This window comes from Anolis sagrei, chromosome 6 (assembly GCF_037176765.1).
Source record: "Anolis sagrei isolate rAnoSag1 chromosome 6, rAnoSag1.mat, whole genome shotgun sequence".
NCBI lineage: Eukaryota > Metazoa > Chordata > Lepidosauria > Squamata > Dactyloidae > Anolis > Anolis sagrei.
In genome coordinates this window covers 9,335,822-9,351,717 of record NC_090026.1, presented here as the reverse complement: position 1 = coordinate 9,351,717, position 15,896 = coordinate 9,335,822, and the positions used below count along the sequence as shown (strand labels likewise).

The window sequence follows — 15,896 nt, the reverse complement described above, 5'->3', positions numbered from 1 at the left end:
TGCATCCAATACTGCAAACTCAGGGCTGTGCCTTCCGTGACCGAGTCTCTCTGTTTGGAACTTGGTTCTCCTTCTTTCCCTGCTGTTTCTCATTTTACTGAGTGCCGTTGTCGTCTTTTCCAATTAATCGGTTTGCCTAATGATAAGGCCAACCTTTCCGCGGTGCTGGGATGGCATGCTCCTGAGAGGCCAGAGGCAATGTTGCTGGTAGGACCTCGCGTCAGACAGGCTTTTGTTGAGGAGCCAGAACTAGATGTGCCAAACCGCTACAAGGCAGCTGTAGTTGTGTGTTTGTATGTGTTCGGGGATTGACACTGGCAGAGAATTTTTCCGAGACAAAGGCAATGGCACTGTACCTAACTCTTGTTAGTATTGCACAGCAGTCTGTTGTTGTATTTCCAACATTTCCAACTTATGGCAATCCTATCTTTGGGTTTTCTGTAGCTGAGAGTGTGTGACTTGTCTACGGTCACCAGGTGGGCTAACTGCAAGAAACTGCAAGTCACTTTTGGTGTGAGAGAATAGGCTGTCTGCAAGGACATTGCCCAGGGGACACCTGTTTTACCATCCTGTGGGAGGCTTCTCTCATGTCCCTGCATGAGAAGCTGGAGCTGACAGGTGGGAGCTCACCCTGCTTCTCGGATTCGAACCACCAACCTTTTGGTCAACAGTCCTGCTGGCACAAGAATCTAACCCATTGTGCCACCAGGTGTTCCAGCCCACCTGGTGACCTTGGGTAAGTCACACACTCTCTAAAAACTTCTATCCGCCTGCCAGTCCACAATCCTGCCATCATTTACCTTGCTGTGCAACAAAAATGGATGTGATAATTGCTTCCACCCCAGCCATTCCTTTTCTCCGCAATGGGATCTTATATCATAGCCCCCATCCCATCACACCCCACCCGTGCCCCTTTCTCCATAGTGTGTACCCGTTTGGGGGTCGACGGAGAAGAACGGCAACCCCTCGAGGACCGTGTAGACCAGCTTGGCGCTGTTTCCGTAGAGCGGGTCATCTGCATCTTGGGCGGTCACCTGGATCACGGACGTACCTGAAAGATTGGGGCAGACTGAAACAAATAATCATCACCATTGCTATTTAACACATTAGCAAGGACGCCAAGCTATAGAAACTTGAGGAAGAGCTCATATAGCAAATCAGAGGCAGGAGGTGTCCTCCCATTCCCTCCATGTTTAAGGGAGTATCTGCGCTGTGGAATGAATGCAGTTTGGCGTCACTTTAACTGCTATGGCGTCCTGGGTGTTGTAGTTTTATAAGATATGAGTATAAAAGGAAAACCCCAAGGTCTTCTATCCCAAGTTTCTGTTCTGAAGAGCAATTTCAGAACCTAGCTTCAGCTCAATGGTAGTTTCTTCTACTGATCTTAAGAGATGTCTGGTGAGGTATCAGCATTCCTTGGCAGAGAAGGCCAAAGACCTTTTGAAACTACAACTCCCATAGAATCATAGAGTTGGAAGAGACCTCATGGGCCATCCAGTCCAACCCCCTGCCAAAAAGCAGGAAAATTACATTCAAAGCACACCTGACAGATGGCCATCCACCTGACAGATGGCCATCCAAAGAAGGAGCCACCACCACACTCTTGGGCAGAGAGTTCCACTGCTGAACAGCTCTCACAGTTAGGAAGTTCTTCCTAATGTTCAGGTGGAATCTCCTTTCTTGCAGTTTGAAGCCATTGTTCCGTGTCCTAGTCTCCAGGGAAGCAGAAAACAAGCTTGCTCCCTCCTCCCTATGATTTCCTCTCACATGGCTATCATGTCTCCTCTCAGCCTTCTCTTCTGCAGGCTAAACACGCCCAGCTCTTTAAGCCACTCCTCATAGGGCTTGTTCTCCAGACCTTTGAACATTTTAGTTACCCTCCTCTGGACACATTCCAGCTTGTCAATATCTCTCTTGAATTGTGGTGCCCAGAATTGGACACAGTATTCCAGGTGTGGTCTAACCAAAGCAGAATAGAGCATGGGGAGCATGACTTCCTTGGATCGAGACATTCCATAGCTTTGAGCCATGGCAGTTAAAGTAGTGTTGGACTGCATTAATTCCACAGTGTAGATCCACCTAAGGAATGATATTCCATGGGCCGGAAAAGGACCATCTCCCTTCAGTCCAAGGCCCCCAGACTCACCCACGTTGCTCATCTCAGGCACCGTGGCATGATAGGGACCATGCAAGAAAACCGGAGGGTTGTCATTGATGTCTTGGACTTTGATGATGAATTCGGATGGCGGCTCCAGGGGCCGGTTGGAAGCCCGATCCACCGCCTGGGCCAGCAGCGTGTACTGGGCTTTCTCCTCTCTGTCCAGTGTTTTGGTGACATGGATATTGCCTGTCTTTTCGTCGATGACGAAGACGGTGCCGGCCCCTTCGCCGGTCAGGACGTACTTGATGCGGCCCTCGCCCCTGTCCACATCTGTGTGTAGCTGGACCAGAATAGAAAAGGGATACAGAACGTGGTTGGTAAGGCAGAAGGGAAAGAGTAAGATTGCAGCGCAAATGGATAGAGTCAATCAATGCAATCTACATTTCTAAGACCTATCAATAACAGCAAGGCCTGGAGGTCTTTCATAAAGGCTGTCCTATGCTGAAGCCAAGCTGGTGGCAATTAATCTGGCATAGAATATAGCCAAATATATATGTGAAAGTTGAGTATCCCTTAACCAAAATATTTGTGACCCAAAGTGTTTTGTTTTGGATTTTGGAATATAGGTCGAATATAATAAGCCACACTATATTATTATCAACCATTTCATAAGTCAAAGTATTCCAAAATCCAGACCTGACCCCATGAATGGCTGAGGTAGTGATCCTTTTGCTTTCTGATAGTTCGATGTAAACAAACTTTGTTTCATGTCCAAGATTATTAAAAGTATTGTGTATAAAATTATGTACAACCCAAAAAATGACAGAATGATCTCAATTCGAGTGCAAGGAAAGCCTTTCAACATTACAGTGATCCAAATATATGCCCCAACCACAGCTGCTGAAGAAGCAGAAGTAGATCAGTTCTATGAGGATCTGCAGGACCTACTGGATAATACACCAAAAAGAGACATTATTTTCATTACAGGAGACTGGAATGCCAAGGTGGGAAGTCAAATGACAACAGGGATCACAGGCAAGCATGGTCTGGGAGAACAAAATGAAGCGGGACGCAGGCTGATAGAATTTTGCCAGGAAAACTCGCTGTGTATAACGAATACTCTCTTCCAACAACCTAAAAGGCGGCTTTACACATGGACCTCACCAGACGGTCAACACCGAAATCAGATTGACTACATCCTTTGCAGCCAAAGGTGGCGGACATCCATCCAGTCGGTGAAAACAAGACCTGGGGCTGACTGTAGCTCAGATCACGAACTTCTTATTGCCCAATTTAGAATAAAACTAAAGAGATCAGGGAAAATACACAGACCAGTTAGATATGATCTCACTAACATTCCTAGCGAATATACAGTGGAAGTGAAGAACAGATTTGAAGGACTAGATTTAGTAAACAGAGTCCCAGAAGAACTATGGACAGAAGTCCGCGACATTGTTCAGGAGGCGGCAACAAAGTACGTCCCAAAGAAAAAGAAAACCAAGAAGGCAAAATGGTTGTCTGCTGAGACACTGGAAGTAGCCCAAGAAAGGAGGAAAGCAAAAGGAAACAGGGATAAGGGGAGATATGCCCAGTTAAATGCGCAATTCCAGAGGTTAGCCAGAAGAGATAAGGAACTATTTTTAAATAAGCAATGCATGGAAGTGGAGGAAGACAACAGAATAGGAAGGACAAGAGACCTCTTCCAGAAAATTAGAAACATTGGAGGTAAATTTCAGGCAAAAATTGGTATGATAAGAAACAAAGATGGCAGGGACCTAACAGAAGCTGAAGAGATCAAGAGAAGGTGGCGAGACTATACAGAAGATCTGTATAGGAAGGATAATAATATCGAGGATAGTTTCGACGGTGTGGTGAATGAATTAGAACCAGACATCCTGAGGAGTGAGGTTGAATGGGCCTTAAGAAGCATTGCTAACAACAAGGCAGCAGGAGACGACGGGATCCCAGCTGAACTGTTTAAAATCTTAAAAGATGATGCTGTCAAGGTGATGCATGCCATTTGCCAGCAAATATGGAAAACACAAGAATGGCCATCAGACTGGAAAAAATCAACTTATATCCCCATACCAAAAAAGGGAAATGCGAAAGACTGCTCCAACTTCCGTACAGTGGCCCTTATTTCTCATGCCAGTAAGGTAATGCTCAAGATCCTGCAAGGAAGACTCCAGCAATACATGGAGCGAGAGTTGCCAGATGTTCAAGCTGGGTTTAGAAAAGGTAGAGGAACGAGAGACCAAATTGCCAATATCCGCTGGATAATGGAGAAAGGCAGGGAGTTTCAGAAAAACATCTACTTCTGCTTCATTGACTATTCTAAAGCCTTTGACTGTGTAGATCATAATAAATTGTGGCAAGTTCTTAGTGGGATGGGCATCCCAAGCCACCTTGTCTCTCTCTTGAGGAATCTGTACAAGGACCAAGTAGCAACAGTCAGAACTGACCACGGAACAACAGACTGGTTCAAGATTGGGAAAGGCGTACGGCAAGGCTGCATCCTCTTACCCAACCTTTTTAACTTGTATGCAGAACACATCATGCGATGTGCGGGGCTGGATGAATGCAAAGCTGGGGTGAAAATTGCTGGAAGAAACATTAACAACCTCAGATATGCAGATGACACCACTCTGATGGCCGAAAGCGAGGAGGAGCTGAGGAGCCTTCTAATCAAGGTGAAAGAAGAAAGCGCAAAAGCCGGGTTGCAGCTAAACGTCAAAAAAACCAAGATTATGGCAACAAGAATGATTGACAACTGGAAAATAGAGGGAGAAACCGTGGAGGCCATGACAGACTTTGTATTTCTAGGTGCAAAGATTACTGCAGATGCAGACTGTGGCCAGGAAATCAGAAGACGCTTACTTCTTGGGAGGAGAGCAATGTCCAATCTCGATAAAATAGTAAAGAGTAGAGACATCAGACTGGCAACAAAGATCCGCCTAGTCAAAGCCATGGTATTCCCTGTAGTCACCTACGGATGTGAGAGCTGGACCTTAGGGAAGGCTGAGCGAAGGAAGATCGATGCTTTTGAGCTGTGGTGTTGGAGGAAAGTTCTGAGAGTGCCTTGGACTGCGAGAAGATCCAACCAGTCCATCCTCCAGGAAATAAAGCCCGACTGCTCACTGGAGGGAAAGATACTAGAGACAAAGTTGAAGTACTTTGGCCACATCATGAGGAGACAGGAAAGCCTAGAGAAGACAATTATGCTGGGGAAAGTGGAAGGCAAAAGGAAGAGGGGCCGACCAAGGGCAAGATGGATGGATGGCATACTTGAAGTGACTGGACTGACCTTGAGGGAGCTGGGGGTGGTAACGGCCGACAGGGAGCTCTGGCGTGGGCTGGTCCATGAGGTCACGAAGAGTCGGAGACGACTGAACGAATGAACAACAACAACATAAAATTATGTTTATGCCATGTCTCTAACATAAATTAAATCCGTGTTTAGACTCGATTTCCATCTCCAAGGTGCACATATCTCCATGATGCACATATATGAACATATAGATACAGCATAATCTTGATTATCCGACCTTCGCTTATCCAACATTCGACCTTCGCTTATCCGCCATTCCGTCTTATCCAACACTGTTACCCTTCAATTAAAAGAGCACTCCCCAACTCTCTCTCCATTCCCATTAAGTGAAAAAGGCTAGATGAGGAGGAGGGAGGAAAGAAAGGGGGAAAGAGGAAGGACCAGAAGCGGAAGCATCCTCCCTCCTTCCCTCTGTGATTTCCACGCTCCTCTGTGATTTCCACGCTCTAGCCCCGAGGTGTTGCCTTGCCGTAACCCTTTGAGTCCCTGTTGTTAGTATTCTAGGTGCTTAGTGCCGCGTCGGACAGGTAACAGTAGGAGACTCCTTATTATCCGACATTTTGGTTTATCCAACATTCTGCTGGCCCATTTATGTTGGATAAGCGAGATTCTACTGTATTCTAAAATATGAAATCCAAGCGCTGCTGATACCAAGCATTTTGGGATGAAAGACACTCAACTTGTGCTTGTATTTGCATATCTATATAAATAAAAATATAATGTTCGTTTGTGGGATTAACATAACTCAAAAACTACTGGATGAATTGACACCAAATATGGCTACAATACACCTATCAGGCAAACGAGTGACCATCACTCACAAAAACAATGAAAAACACAGTGGAAGGGACTTAAAAAAGCCAAAAAAGCAAAAAGACGCTACAGCACATGCGCAAAAATGACTCCCCCGACAAACAAAATGCACACAATATTGTCGAAGGCTTTCATGGCCGGAATCACTGGGTTGTTGTAGGTCTTTTCGGGCTATATGGCCATGTTCTAGAGGCATTCTCTCCTGACGTTTCGCCAGCAAGTATGGCAGGAATCAAATGCTAATCAAGGTGGTCAGTTGAAACATACACACCTAGCTCCAACAGACAAGAGTCCTTTGTCCCACCCTGGTCATTCCACAGATATATAAACCCCTTTTTCCTAATTCCACCAGACCTCACTACCTCTGAGGATGCTTGCCATAGATGCAGGCGAAATGTCAGGAAAGAATGCCTCTAGAACATGGCCATATAGCTACAACAACCCAAAACACACAATAGCATATCCACACTCTCTTCCAGACTACAGATTCCAGCATCCCCTAGACCAGGCCCTTTAGGAGAGGAGGATGATCCAAATGCACTGCTTCCAAGATGCAAACTTGCTTCTTCTTGGATTTCTTTGAGAGTACCCCAAATCCATGAATATTTCCAATTTCCTATTTCTGGACTGCAACTCCCAGCAATCCTCCAGATAGATAGATTAGATAGAGATAGATAGGTAAGTAGATAGATGGATCAGGAGAACTGCTGGGAGTTGCAGTCCAAGAATAGGTAGAGAAGGAAGAAAGGGGAGAAAGAGGAAGGGAAGAAAAGAGAAAGGAAGGGAAGAAGAAGAGAAGGAAGGAAGGAGAGAGGGAAAGAAGAAAAGGGAAGGAAGGAGAGGAAGAAAGGAGAGGAAGAGGGAGGAAAGGCTGGCCACAGCAACGTGTGACAGGTACAGCTAGTATATACATAATGAGGTATCTTAGAGGTAAATTTCAAGTCTAAGCTTTCCCCTATTTGTAAATCACCCAGCAGGATTCTATGGTCATCTTCTCGCTTCAAAGTCTTTCTTAATACTCTTAACTCCAGCGAATGTGGAAGCCAACTGCTTTCCTATGAGGTCCCATATGAGGAATCCATCCTAGGATGATTTGGCTCACCCTCCCAATGAGGACGGGTTCCGGTCCAGCGTACTCCTCGATGACGAAGAACTGGTTCCAGACCCAGCTGCGTCGGGACCGCAAGAGGGGCTTCTCCCAGCGCTGAGACATGTTCCCCCGGAAGGCGCCGGCCTTGGTTCCCTGGACGAGGGGCACAAGGCGCCCTGCGCAGCCACAGCCTCCCAACCAGGCCAGCAGCAGTTGCAGAAAGCTGGCCATGGCTCAGCCCCAGTGGTCAGTCCTCCTCCTCCTCCTCCTTCTCCTCCTGCTGCTGCTGCGGGGGCCGCCACTCATCCGTGTCGCCCATAGGGATCGGCTACCCCATCTGGATGGGTCTGGAAGAGAGAAACGAGACCAGAGATTAGTGGCAAGCCCTTTGGTGGTTCTCAACCTTCCTAATGCCGCGGCCCCTTAATACAGTTCCTCATGTTGTGACGACCCCAACCATAACATTATTTTAGTTGCTACTTCATGACTGTCATCTTGCTACTGTTATGAATCGTAATGTAAATATCTGATATGTAGGATGTATTTTCAGTCACTGGACCACATTTGGCATAAATACCCAATATGCCCAAATTTGAATACTGGTTGCATTGGGGAGGATTGATTTTATTATTTGGGAGTTGTAGTTGTAGTTGCTGGGATTTATAGTTCACCCACAATCAAAGAGCAACCTGAACTTCACCAGCATAGAATTGAATCAGATTGGCACACAGAACTCTGCTGACCAACAGAAAATACTGGAAGGGTTTGGTGGGCATTGACCTTGAGTTTTGGAGTTGTAGTTGTAGTTGAGGAAAATAGACCTTGACATTTGGGAATTGTTGCTGCTGGGATGTATAGTTCACCTACAGTCAAAGAGCATTCTGAACTCCACCTAGGATGGAATTGAACCAAACTTGGCATGGAACTCCCATGACTAACAGAAAATACTGGAAGGGTTTGGTGGGCATTGACCTTGAGTTTGGGAGTTGTAGTTGTAGTTGAGGAAAATAGACCTTGACATTTGGGAATTGTTGTTGCTGGGATGTATAGTTCACCTACACTCAAAGAGCATTCTGAACTCCACCTAGGATGGAATTGAACCAAACTTGGCATGGAACTCCCATGACTAACAGAAAATACTGGAAGGGTTTGGTGGGCATTGACCTTGAGTTTGGGAGTTGTAGTTGTAGTTGAGGAAAATAGACCTTGACATTTGGGAATTGTTGTTGCTGGGATGTATAGTTCACCTACACTCAAAGAGCATTCCGAACTCCACCTAGGATGGAATTGAACCAAACTTGGCATGGAACTCCCATGATCCACAGAAAATACTGGAAGAGTTTGGTGAGCATTGACCTTGAGTTTTGAAGTTGTAGTTCACCTACATCCAGAGAGCACGGTGGACTCAAACAATGATGGATCTGGACCAAACTTAGCACAAATACTCAATATGCCCAAATGTGAACACCGGTGGAATTTGGGGGAAATAGACCTTGACATTTGGGAGTTGTAGTTGCTGGGATTTATAGTTCACCTACAATCATAGAGCATTCTGAACTCCACCTAGGATGGAATTGAACCAAACTTGGCACAGAACTCCCATGACCAACAGAAAATACTGGAAGGGTTTGGTGGGCATTGACCTTGCATTTTGGAGTTGTAGTTCCCCTACATCCAGAGAGCATGGTGGACTCAAAACAATGATGGATCTGGACCAAACGTGGCACGAATACTTGATATGCCCAAATGTGAACACTGGTGGTGTTTGAGGAAAGTAGACCTTGACATTTGGGAGTTGTAGTTGCTGGGATTTATAGTCCAAGAGCATTCTGAACCCCACCAACAATGGAATTACGCCAAACTTCCCTCACAGAACCCCCATGACCAAAGGAAATGCTGTGTTTTCTGATAGTCTTTGGTGACCCCTCTGACACCCTCTCACAACCCCCCCCCAAAGGGTCCCGACCCCCAGGTTGAGAAATGCTGATCTACTTGATTTATTTCCTGTTCCTCCCAGTCACTTTTGCATATCATCCAGCATTCTGCACATGAAACTGGGGCCCCTTCCACACAGATGAATAAAATTCCACATTATCTACTTTGAATTGGAATATGTGGACATAGATAACCCATTCCCAAGCAGATATGGATTATCTGCCGTGATATTCTGGGTTATATGGCTGTGGGAAAGGGCCCTCAGTTGGCAGCATGTGAAAATAATCTGAAAACAAAAGGGCCAAGTGGGAGAGAATGGGACATTTTGCAAGCAGAGATGGCAAAGGAGTAATCAGGATGGTCCCTCCCAAATTGCAAGGAGATGCTTTCTGTCTGCAGTCAATGGCTGAATCTAACAGGAAATGTTCCTGTTGGAAAGGCAATCCTCTGACGGTGCTTCGGAAACAGATTTGTAAATGTTATTCATTGTGGTGGAAATTACACTATTGATTTGCTACATTAATCACGAATGATGTATTATTAAGCACGGATGGTGTTTTAAAGAGCGAGCCAGGGGGTGCCGCATTGTTTTTAACTGGATGGTTTTTTAACAGCTCTTTATATGTTTGACTGTATTCTAACTTAATTACTTTAATAATTGTGTTGAGTTTAATTCCATTTTAATATCCACCCTTTGCGGTGCTTTTTAAAGCGCATGCGGCTTGGGGTCCCAATTCTGGGCCAAAGTGGGCTGTGCATCATCATCATCATCATCATCATCATCAAAATTAGAAATCACTGAGTGCCCTTCCAGACAGGCCCTATATCCCAGGATCTGATCCCAGGTTTTCTGCTTTAAACTGGATTAAACTTCCAGAACTACAAGAAAGTAGATTCCACCTGAACATTAGGAAGAACTTCCTGACTGTGAGAGCTGTTCACCAGTGGAACTCTCTGCCTTAGAGTGTGGTGGAGGCTCCTTCTTTGGAGGCTTTTAAGCAGAGACTGGATGGTCATCTGTTGGGGGTGCTTTGAATGCGATTTTCCTGCTTCTTGGCAGAATGGGGTTGGACTGAATGGCCCGTGAGGTCTCTTCCAACTTTATGATTCTATGACCTCGGATAGCGAGATCTGGGCCGCGGATACCGAGTCCAATAAGTGACAGCCGGCACCAGCAATAAGCCAACCTTGGTTTTCTGCTTTAAACTGGGTTATATGAGTATGCACTGCCAGAACTACAAGAAATAAGATTCCATCTGAACATTAGGAAGAACTTCCTGACTGTGAGAGCTGTTCACCAGAGGAACTCTCTGCCTCAGAGTGTGGTGGAGGCTCCTTTTTTAGAGGCTTTTAAGCAGAGTCTGGATGGCCATCTGTTGGGGGTGCTTTGAATGTGATTTTCCTGCTTCTTGGTAGGGGGTTGAACTGGATGGCCCATGAGGTCTCTTCCAACTCAAAAATTCTATGATTCTATGACCGCGGATAGCAAGATCTGGGCCGCGGATACGGAGTCCAATAAGCGATAGCCGGCACCAGTAATAAGTCAGCCTTGTGAGTCCATGCCTGATAGGAGAAGTTGCCTGATTTGCCGAACTAAAGTTCACCAAGTTGAATAAGAAGCCACCAAGTCATATAAACCAGAATACCAAGGCAGAAAATCCCACAATATCCGCTTTCAACTGGAGCCCCTTCCACACAGCCCTATATGCCAGAATATCAAGGCAGGAAATCCCACAATACGTGCTTTGCACTGGGTTATCTGAGTCCACACTCAGATAATGTGGGATGTCCTGCCTTGATAGTCTGGGATATAGGGCTGTGTGGAAGGGCTCTGAGTTATTTGAGTCTACACTGCCAAATAACCCAGTTCAAAGCAGATAATGTGGGATTTTGTTCAGCTGCATGGAAAGGGCCTATGTTATGCCAAACAAATACAATTTTTTTTAAATCTTAGTTTTCTAAGATCTTTAGAGATACTTGCAGGAACACCTCAGAAAGCAAGAGTCCAAAAGTGGCAGGCTAAAACCCAGAACTTAATCAGTGGCGGAGATGGAATGAGAGACTTTCCTCTCTCAGAAGACTGGGTGACTTGGAAGGTGCTTAAGAGACTGCACCCTGGAAACCAACCTTCAGAAATGGTGGATTACGAAGTGGAGTCCACAACATGCGAGTGTGGAGAAGAGCCAAGCACAGACCACCTATTGCAATGTGCCTCCAGCAGACAAAGAGTTCTTTCTCCCACTCTGGACATCATTCAGTTTCCAACAGGCCTCACAACCTCTGGTGATGCCTGCCATAGATGTGGGCAAAACGTCAGGAGAGAATGTTTCTGGAACATGGTCATACAGCCTGGAAAACTCACAGCAACCCAGCGATTCTTGTAGTTTCAAATCTTGGCTGCTTCCTGCCTGAGGGAATCCTTTGTTGGGAGAAATCAGGGCCAGCTCAACACCTCCCAACAAAGTATTCCCCCAGGCAGGAAGCAGCGAGTCTTGTAGCTTCAAAGCTTGGCTGCTTCCTGCCTGAGGGAATCCTTTGTTGGGAGAAATCAGGGCCAGCTCATCACCTCCCAACAAAGGATTCCCCCAGGCAGGAAGCAGCGATTCTTGTAGCTTCAAAGCTTGGCTGCTTCCTGCCTGAGGGAATCCTTTGTTGGGAGAAATCAGGGCCAGCTCATCACCTCCCAACAAAGGATTCCCCAGGCAGGAAGCAGCGATTCTTGTAGCTTCAAAGCTTGGCTGCTTCCTACCTGAGGGAATCCTTTGTTGGGAAAAATCAGGGCGAGCTAATCACCTCCCAACAAAAGATTCATCCAGGCAGGAAGCAGCCAGGCTTTGAAGCTACAAGACCATTCAGTGCTAATCAAGGTGGCCAATTGCAACATTCGCACATGCCTCAAGCAGACAAGAGTTCTCTCTCCCTCCTTGGACATCATTCCACAGACATATAAACCCTACTTGTCTAGTTTCCAACAGACCCCTCAACCTCTGAGGATGCCTGCCATAGATGTGGGCAAAATGTCAGGAGAGAATGCTTCTGGAACATGGCCATACAGCCTGGAAAACTCACAGCAACCCAGTGAGTTTTCAACAGACCCCTCAACCTGTGAGTTCTCTTTCCCACCTTGGACATCATTACAACTTCTGAGGATGCCTACCATAGATGCGGGCGAAACGTCAGGAGAGAATGCTTCTGAAACATGGCCGTACAGTTCGGAAACACTCACAGCAACCCAAGGATTCCGACCATGAAAACCTTCGATAACACATCAATTCAGCATTGTTTGAGCCGTTTCTGGAGTATAACAACTACTTTCAAAAGAAGTGCCGCGCAATTAAACAGGAAATAACGCTTTCAAACCAGGCACAGAAAATGTCTCAAATTTTGTTACGTGGTGTTATTTCCAAACTCGGATCATACGGATCATCTGTGACTATCAAACGCCACCTCCGCTCATCTGGCTTTCCGCAATCTGGCAGGAGCAGCAGGCGGAGATACAACAGGAGCAGCCATCAGACGGTGCTTGCACCTGCATGCCCTTTGGGGCCTGGGCTGCCGAGGCCAGAAGTGAGTCCAAATGCTCTCTTTGAGCTCAAACCCCGCGGCTGATGGAGACAGCACCAAACGCAATCTGACGAGAACGGGGTTCCGTTGCCATCTTGCTTAACATCACAGGGAAATCTGTCTGTCTGTGTACGAGTGAACCTCCCTCATATATGCACCAAGGCTCCATTGGTTGGGTCCTTATAGCATTGCACAAGCAAAGTTTGGCTTATCTTGGGAAAATGGCACAGATGGTTGCGATGGGACAGATTTAAAGGACTGGAGAGGTGCCCAACATCTGGGCAAATGGGTCCTATGGGAGGTTACATGATTTCAGCACTGCAGTTTGACACCGCTTGAAGAGCCATGGCTCAATGCGATGGAACCACAGGAATTGTTTTAGGAGGTCTTTTGCCTTCTGTCCCAAAAGTACAATGCCTCACCAAACCATAATTCCAGACATTCCATAGCAGTGAGCCTTGGCAGTTCACATGGTGTCAAACTGCATTAATTCTACAGTGTAGAATAGGCCTGGGCCAACTTGGAACCTCCAGATGTTTTGGACTCTAACTCCCACAATTCCTAACAGCCTCAGGCCCCTTCCTCAGGTTCAATATTTTGGACTCCAACTCCCACAACACCCAACAGACTCAGGTCTCTTCCTCACGTCCAATGTTTCGGACTCCAACTTCCACAATTCCTAACAACCTCAGGCCCCTTCCTCAGGTCCAATGTTTTGGACTCCAACTCCCACAATTCCTAACTATATCAGGCCCTTTCCTCAGGACCAATGATTCAGACTCCAACTTCCATAATTCCTAATAGTCACAAGCCCCCCCCCCTCCGGTCCAATGTTTTGGATTCCAACTCCCACAATTCACAACAGCCTGAGGCCCCTTCCTCAGGTCCAATATTTTGGACTCCAACTCCCTACCAGCCTCAGGCCCAATGTTTTGGACTCCAACTCCCACAATCCCTAACAGCCTCAAACCCCTTCCTCAGGTCTATGTTTTGGACTCCAACTCCCACAATTCACAACAGCCTCAGGCCCCTTCCCCAGGTCCAGTGTTTTGGACTCCAACTCCCACAATTCCTACCAGCCTCAGGCCCCTTCCTCAGGTCTATGTTTTGGACTCCAACTCCCACAATTCCTAACTATCTCAGGCCCTTTCCTCAGGACCAATGATTCAGACTCCAACTTCCATAATTCCTAATAGTCACAAGCCCCCCCCCCCCGGTCCAATGTTTTGGACTCCAACTCCCACAATTCACAACAGCCTGAGGCCCCTTCCTCAGGTCCAATATTTTGGACTCCAACTCCCTACCAGCCTCAGGCCCAATGTTTTGTACTCCAACTCCCACAATCCCTAACAGCCTCAAGCCCCTTCCACGGGTCCAGTGTTTGGGACTCCAACTCCCACAATTCCTAACAACCTCAAACCCCTTCCTCAGGTCTATGTTTTGGACTCCAACTCCCACAATTCACAACAGCCTCAGGCCCCTTCCTCGGGTCCAGTGTTTTGGACTCCAACTCCCACAATTCCTACCAGCCTCAGGCCCCTTCCTCAGGTCCAATGTTTTGGACTCCAACTCCTACAATTCCTAGCAGCCCTAGGCCCCTTCCTCAGGTCTATGTTTTGGACTCCAACTCCCACAATTCCTAACAGCCTCAGGCTCTTTCCTTTTCCCCCTCAGCCGCTTAAGCGGCTGAGGGGGGAAAGGAAGGGGCCTGAGGCTGTTAGGAATTGTGGGAGTTGGAGTCCAAAATCCCTGGAGGGCCCAAGTTGGCCCATGCCTGGCCTGTAAGACATAGCTATGGGGAGTTCATCCTAAGTTGGTTTCCTTCCTCACAGAACTTGCAATTACAAGGCTGTTTGCATTCAGGATCCAGGCGTCTTCATCTTGCTCAAGATGAGCGAAACTGGAGCGACTCCCTATTTTTTAAGGTGTCAACCCAGAGATGTTTGTTCCAGCTCAGAAGCTGGAAAAAGAGCCATTAATGGGGCGGAACATTATTTTTTTGGATTGTTGCAGAGAGAGCTGCCTGGAATTTGATGGCTTGGTGTCATTTGAGGACCGGTGCTATCAATATGCTTGCGACAACACCCTTGCGATGACTTGCTCGGCAGGGGCATTTTGAAAAGGACGACATTGTCATGCGAGAGCCAGTGTGGTATCGCAGTTTGAGTGTTCGGCTCCAACTCTGGAGACCAGGATCCGAATTCCCATATTTCTTCCTTTCTACTTATCCCTATGGAAGGTAGACATGGAAAGGGTCGCCAGAGTTAAGACTGGAAGAGTCTCCTGTACTTTAAAGGTTTTGTAGAAGATCCAGAGTAATGGAGTGTTCGTGCCAGAGTCTTCCAAATTAGGTATCGTGACACATTAGTGCAGGTATGGGCAAACTTTCTAACTTGGAGGCCGCATGCACTGGTTGCTAGCCTGAGGACTGGTTGCCCGGTGATGGATGGAAGAAAGGAAGGGAAGGAGGAAGGGAAGAGAGATGGAAGGGAGGAAGGAAAGCATAGAAGGAGAAAGAGGGAGGTAAGGGAGGGAGGGAGGTATGGGAGGGAGGTAAGGAGGAAGGAAAGTGAGAAGAAAGGATGGAAGGAAGGGAGGAAGGGAGGAAGGAAGGAAAGTATGAAGGGGTGGAAGGAAGAGGAGGAAGGAAAAAGAGAGGGATGGAAGGAAGGGGGGGAAGGGAAGGGGGAAGAGAGACAGATGGAAGGACAGAAGGGAAGAAGGGAAGGATGAAAGGAGAAAGAGGGAAGCAAGGAAGGGAGAGGGGTAAGGAGAAAGGAAAGAGAGAAGGGAAAGACAAAAGGAAAGGAAGGAAGGACAAAAGTGAGGAAGGGAAGGAGTAAGGAAAGAGAGAAGGAAGGAAGAACAGAAGGGAGGAAGGGAAGGATGGAAGGAGAAAGAGGGACGTAAGGAAAGGAGGAAGGGAGGTAAGGAGGAAGGAAAGAGAGAAAGAAGGGAAGACAAAAGGAAAGGAAGGAAGGACGAAAGGGAGGTAAGGAGGAAGGAAAAAGAGAAAGATGGAAGGAGGGAGGGAAGGAAGGAAGGAAGGAAGGAAGGAAGGAAGG

At 46.9% G+C, this 15,896-nt stretch overlaps 1 protein-coding gene across 2 annotated transcripts in view; it reads right to left on the bottom strand.

The window, feature by feature from the left end:
- Nucleotides 1-15,896, bottom strand: part of CDH24 (cadherin 24) — a 68,866-nt gene that overhangs the window by 15,539 nt on the left and 37,431 nt on the right. For both annotated transcript variants that reach the window (XM_060780030.2, XM_060780031.2), the window contains exons 2-4: nt 7,345-7,679; nt 2,147-2,441; nt 932-1,051 (exon numbers count right to left, since the gene is read on the bottom strand). In XM_060780030.2, coding sequence (XP_060636013.2) covers nt 932-1,051; nt 2,147-2,441; nt 7,345-7,563 — 634 coding nt within the window. In that variant the 5' untranslated portion in view covers nt 7,564-7,679. The remainder of the gene's footprint in view (nt 1-931; nt 1,052-2,146; nt 2,442-7,344; nt 7,680-15,896) is intronic.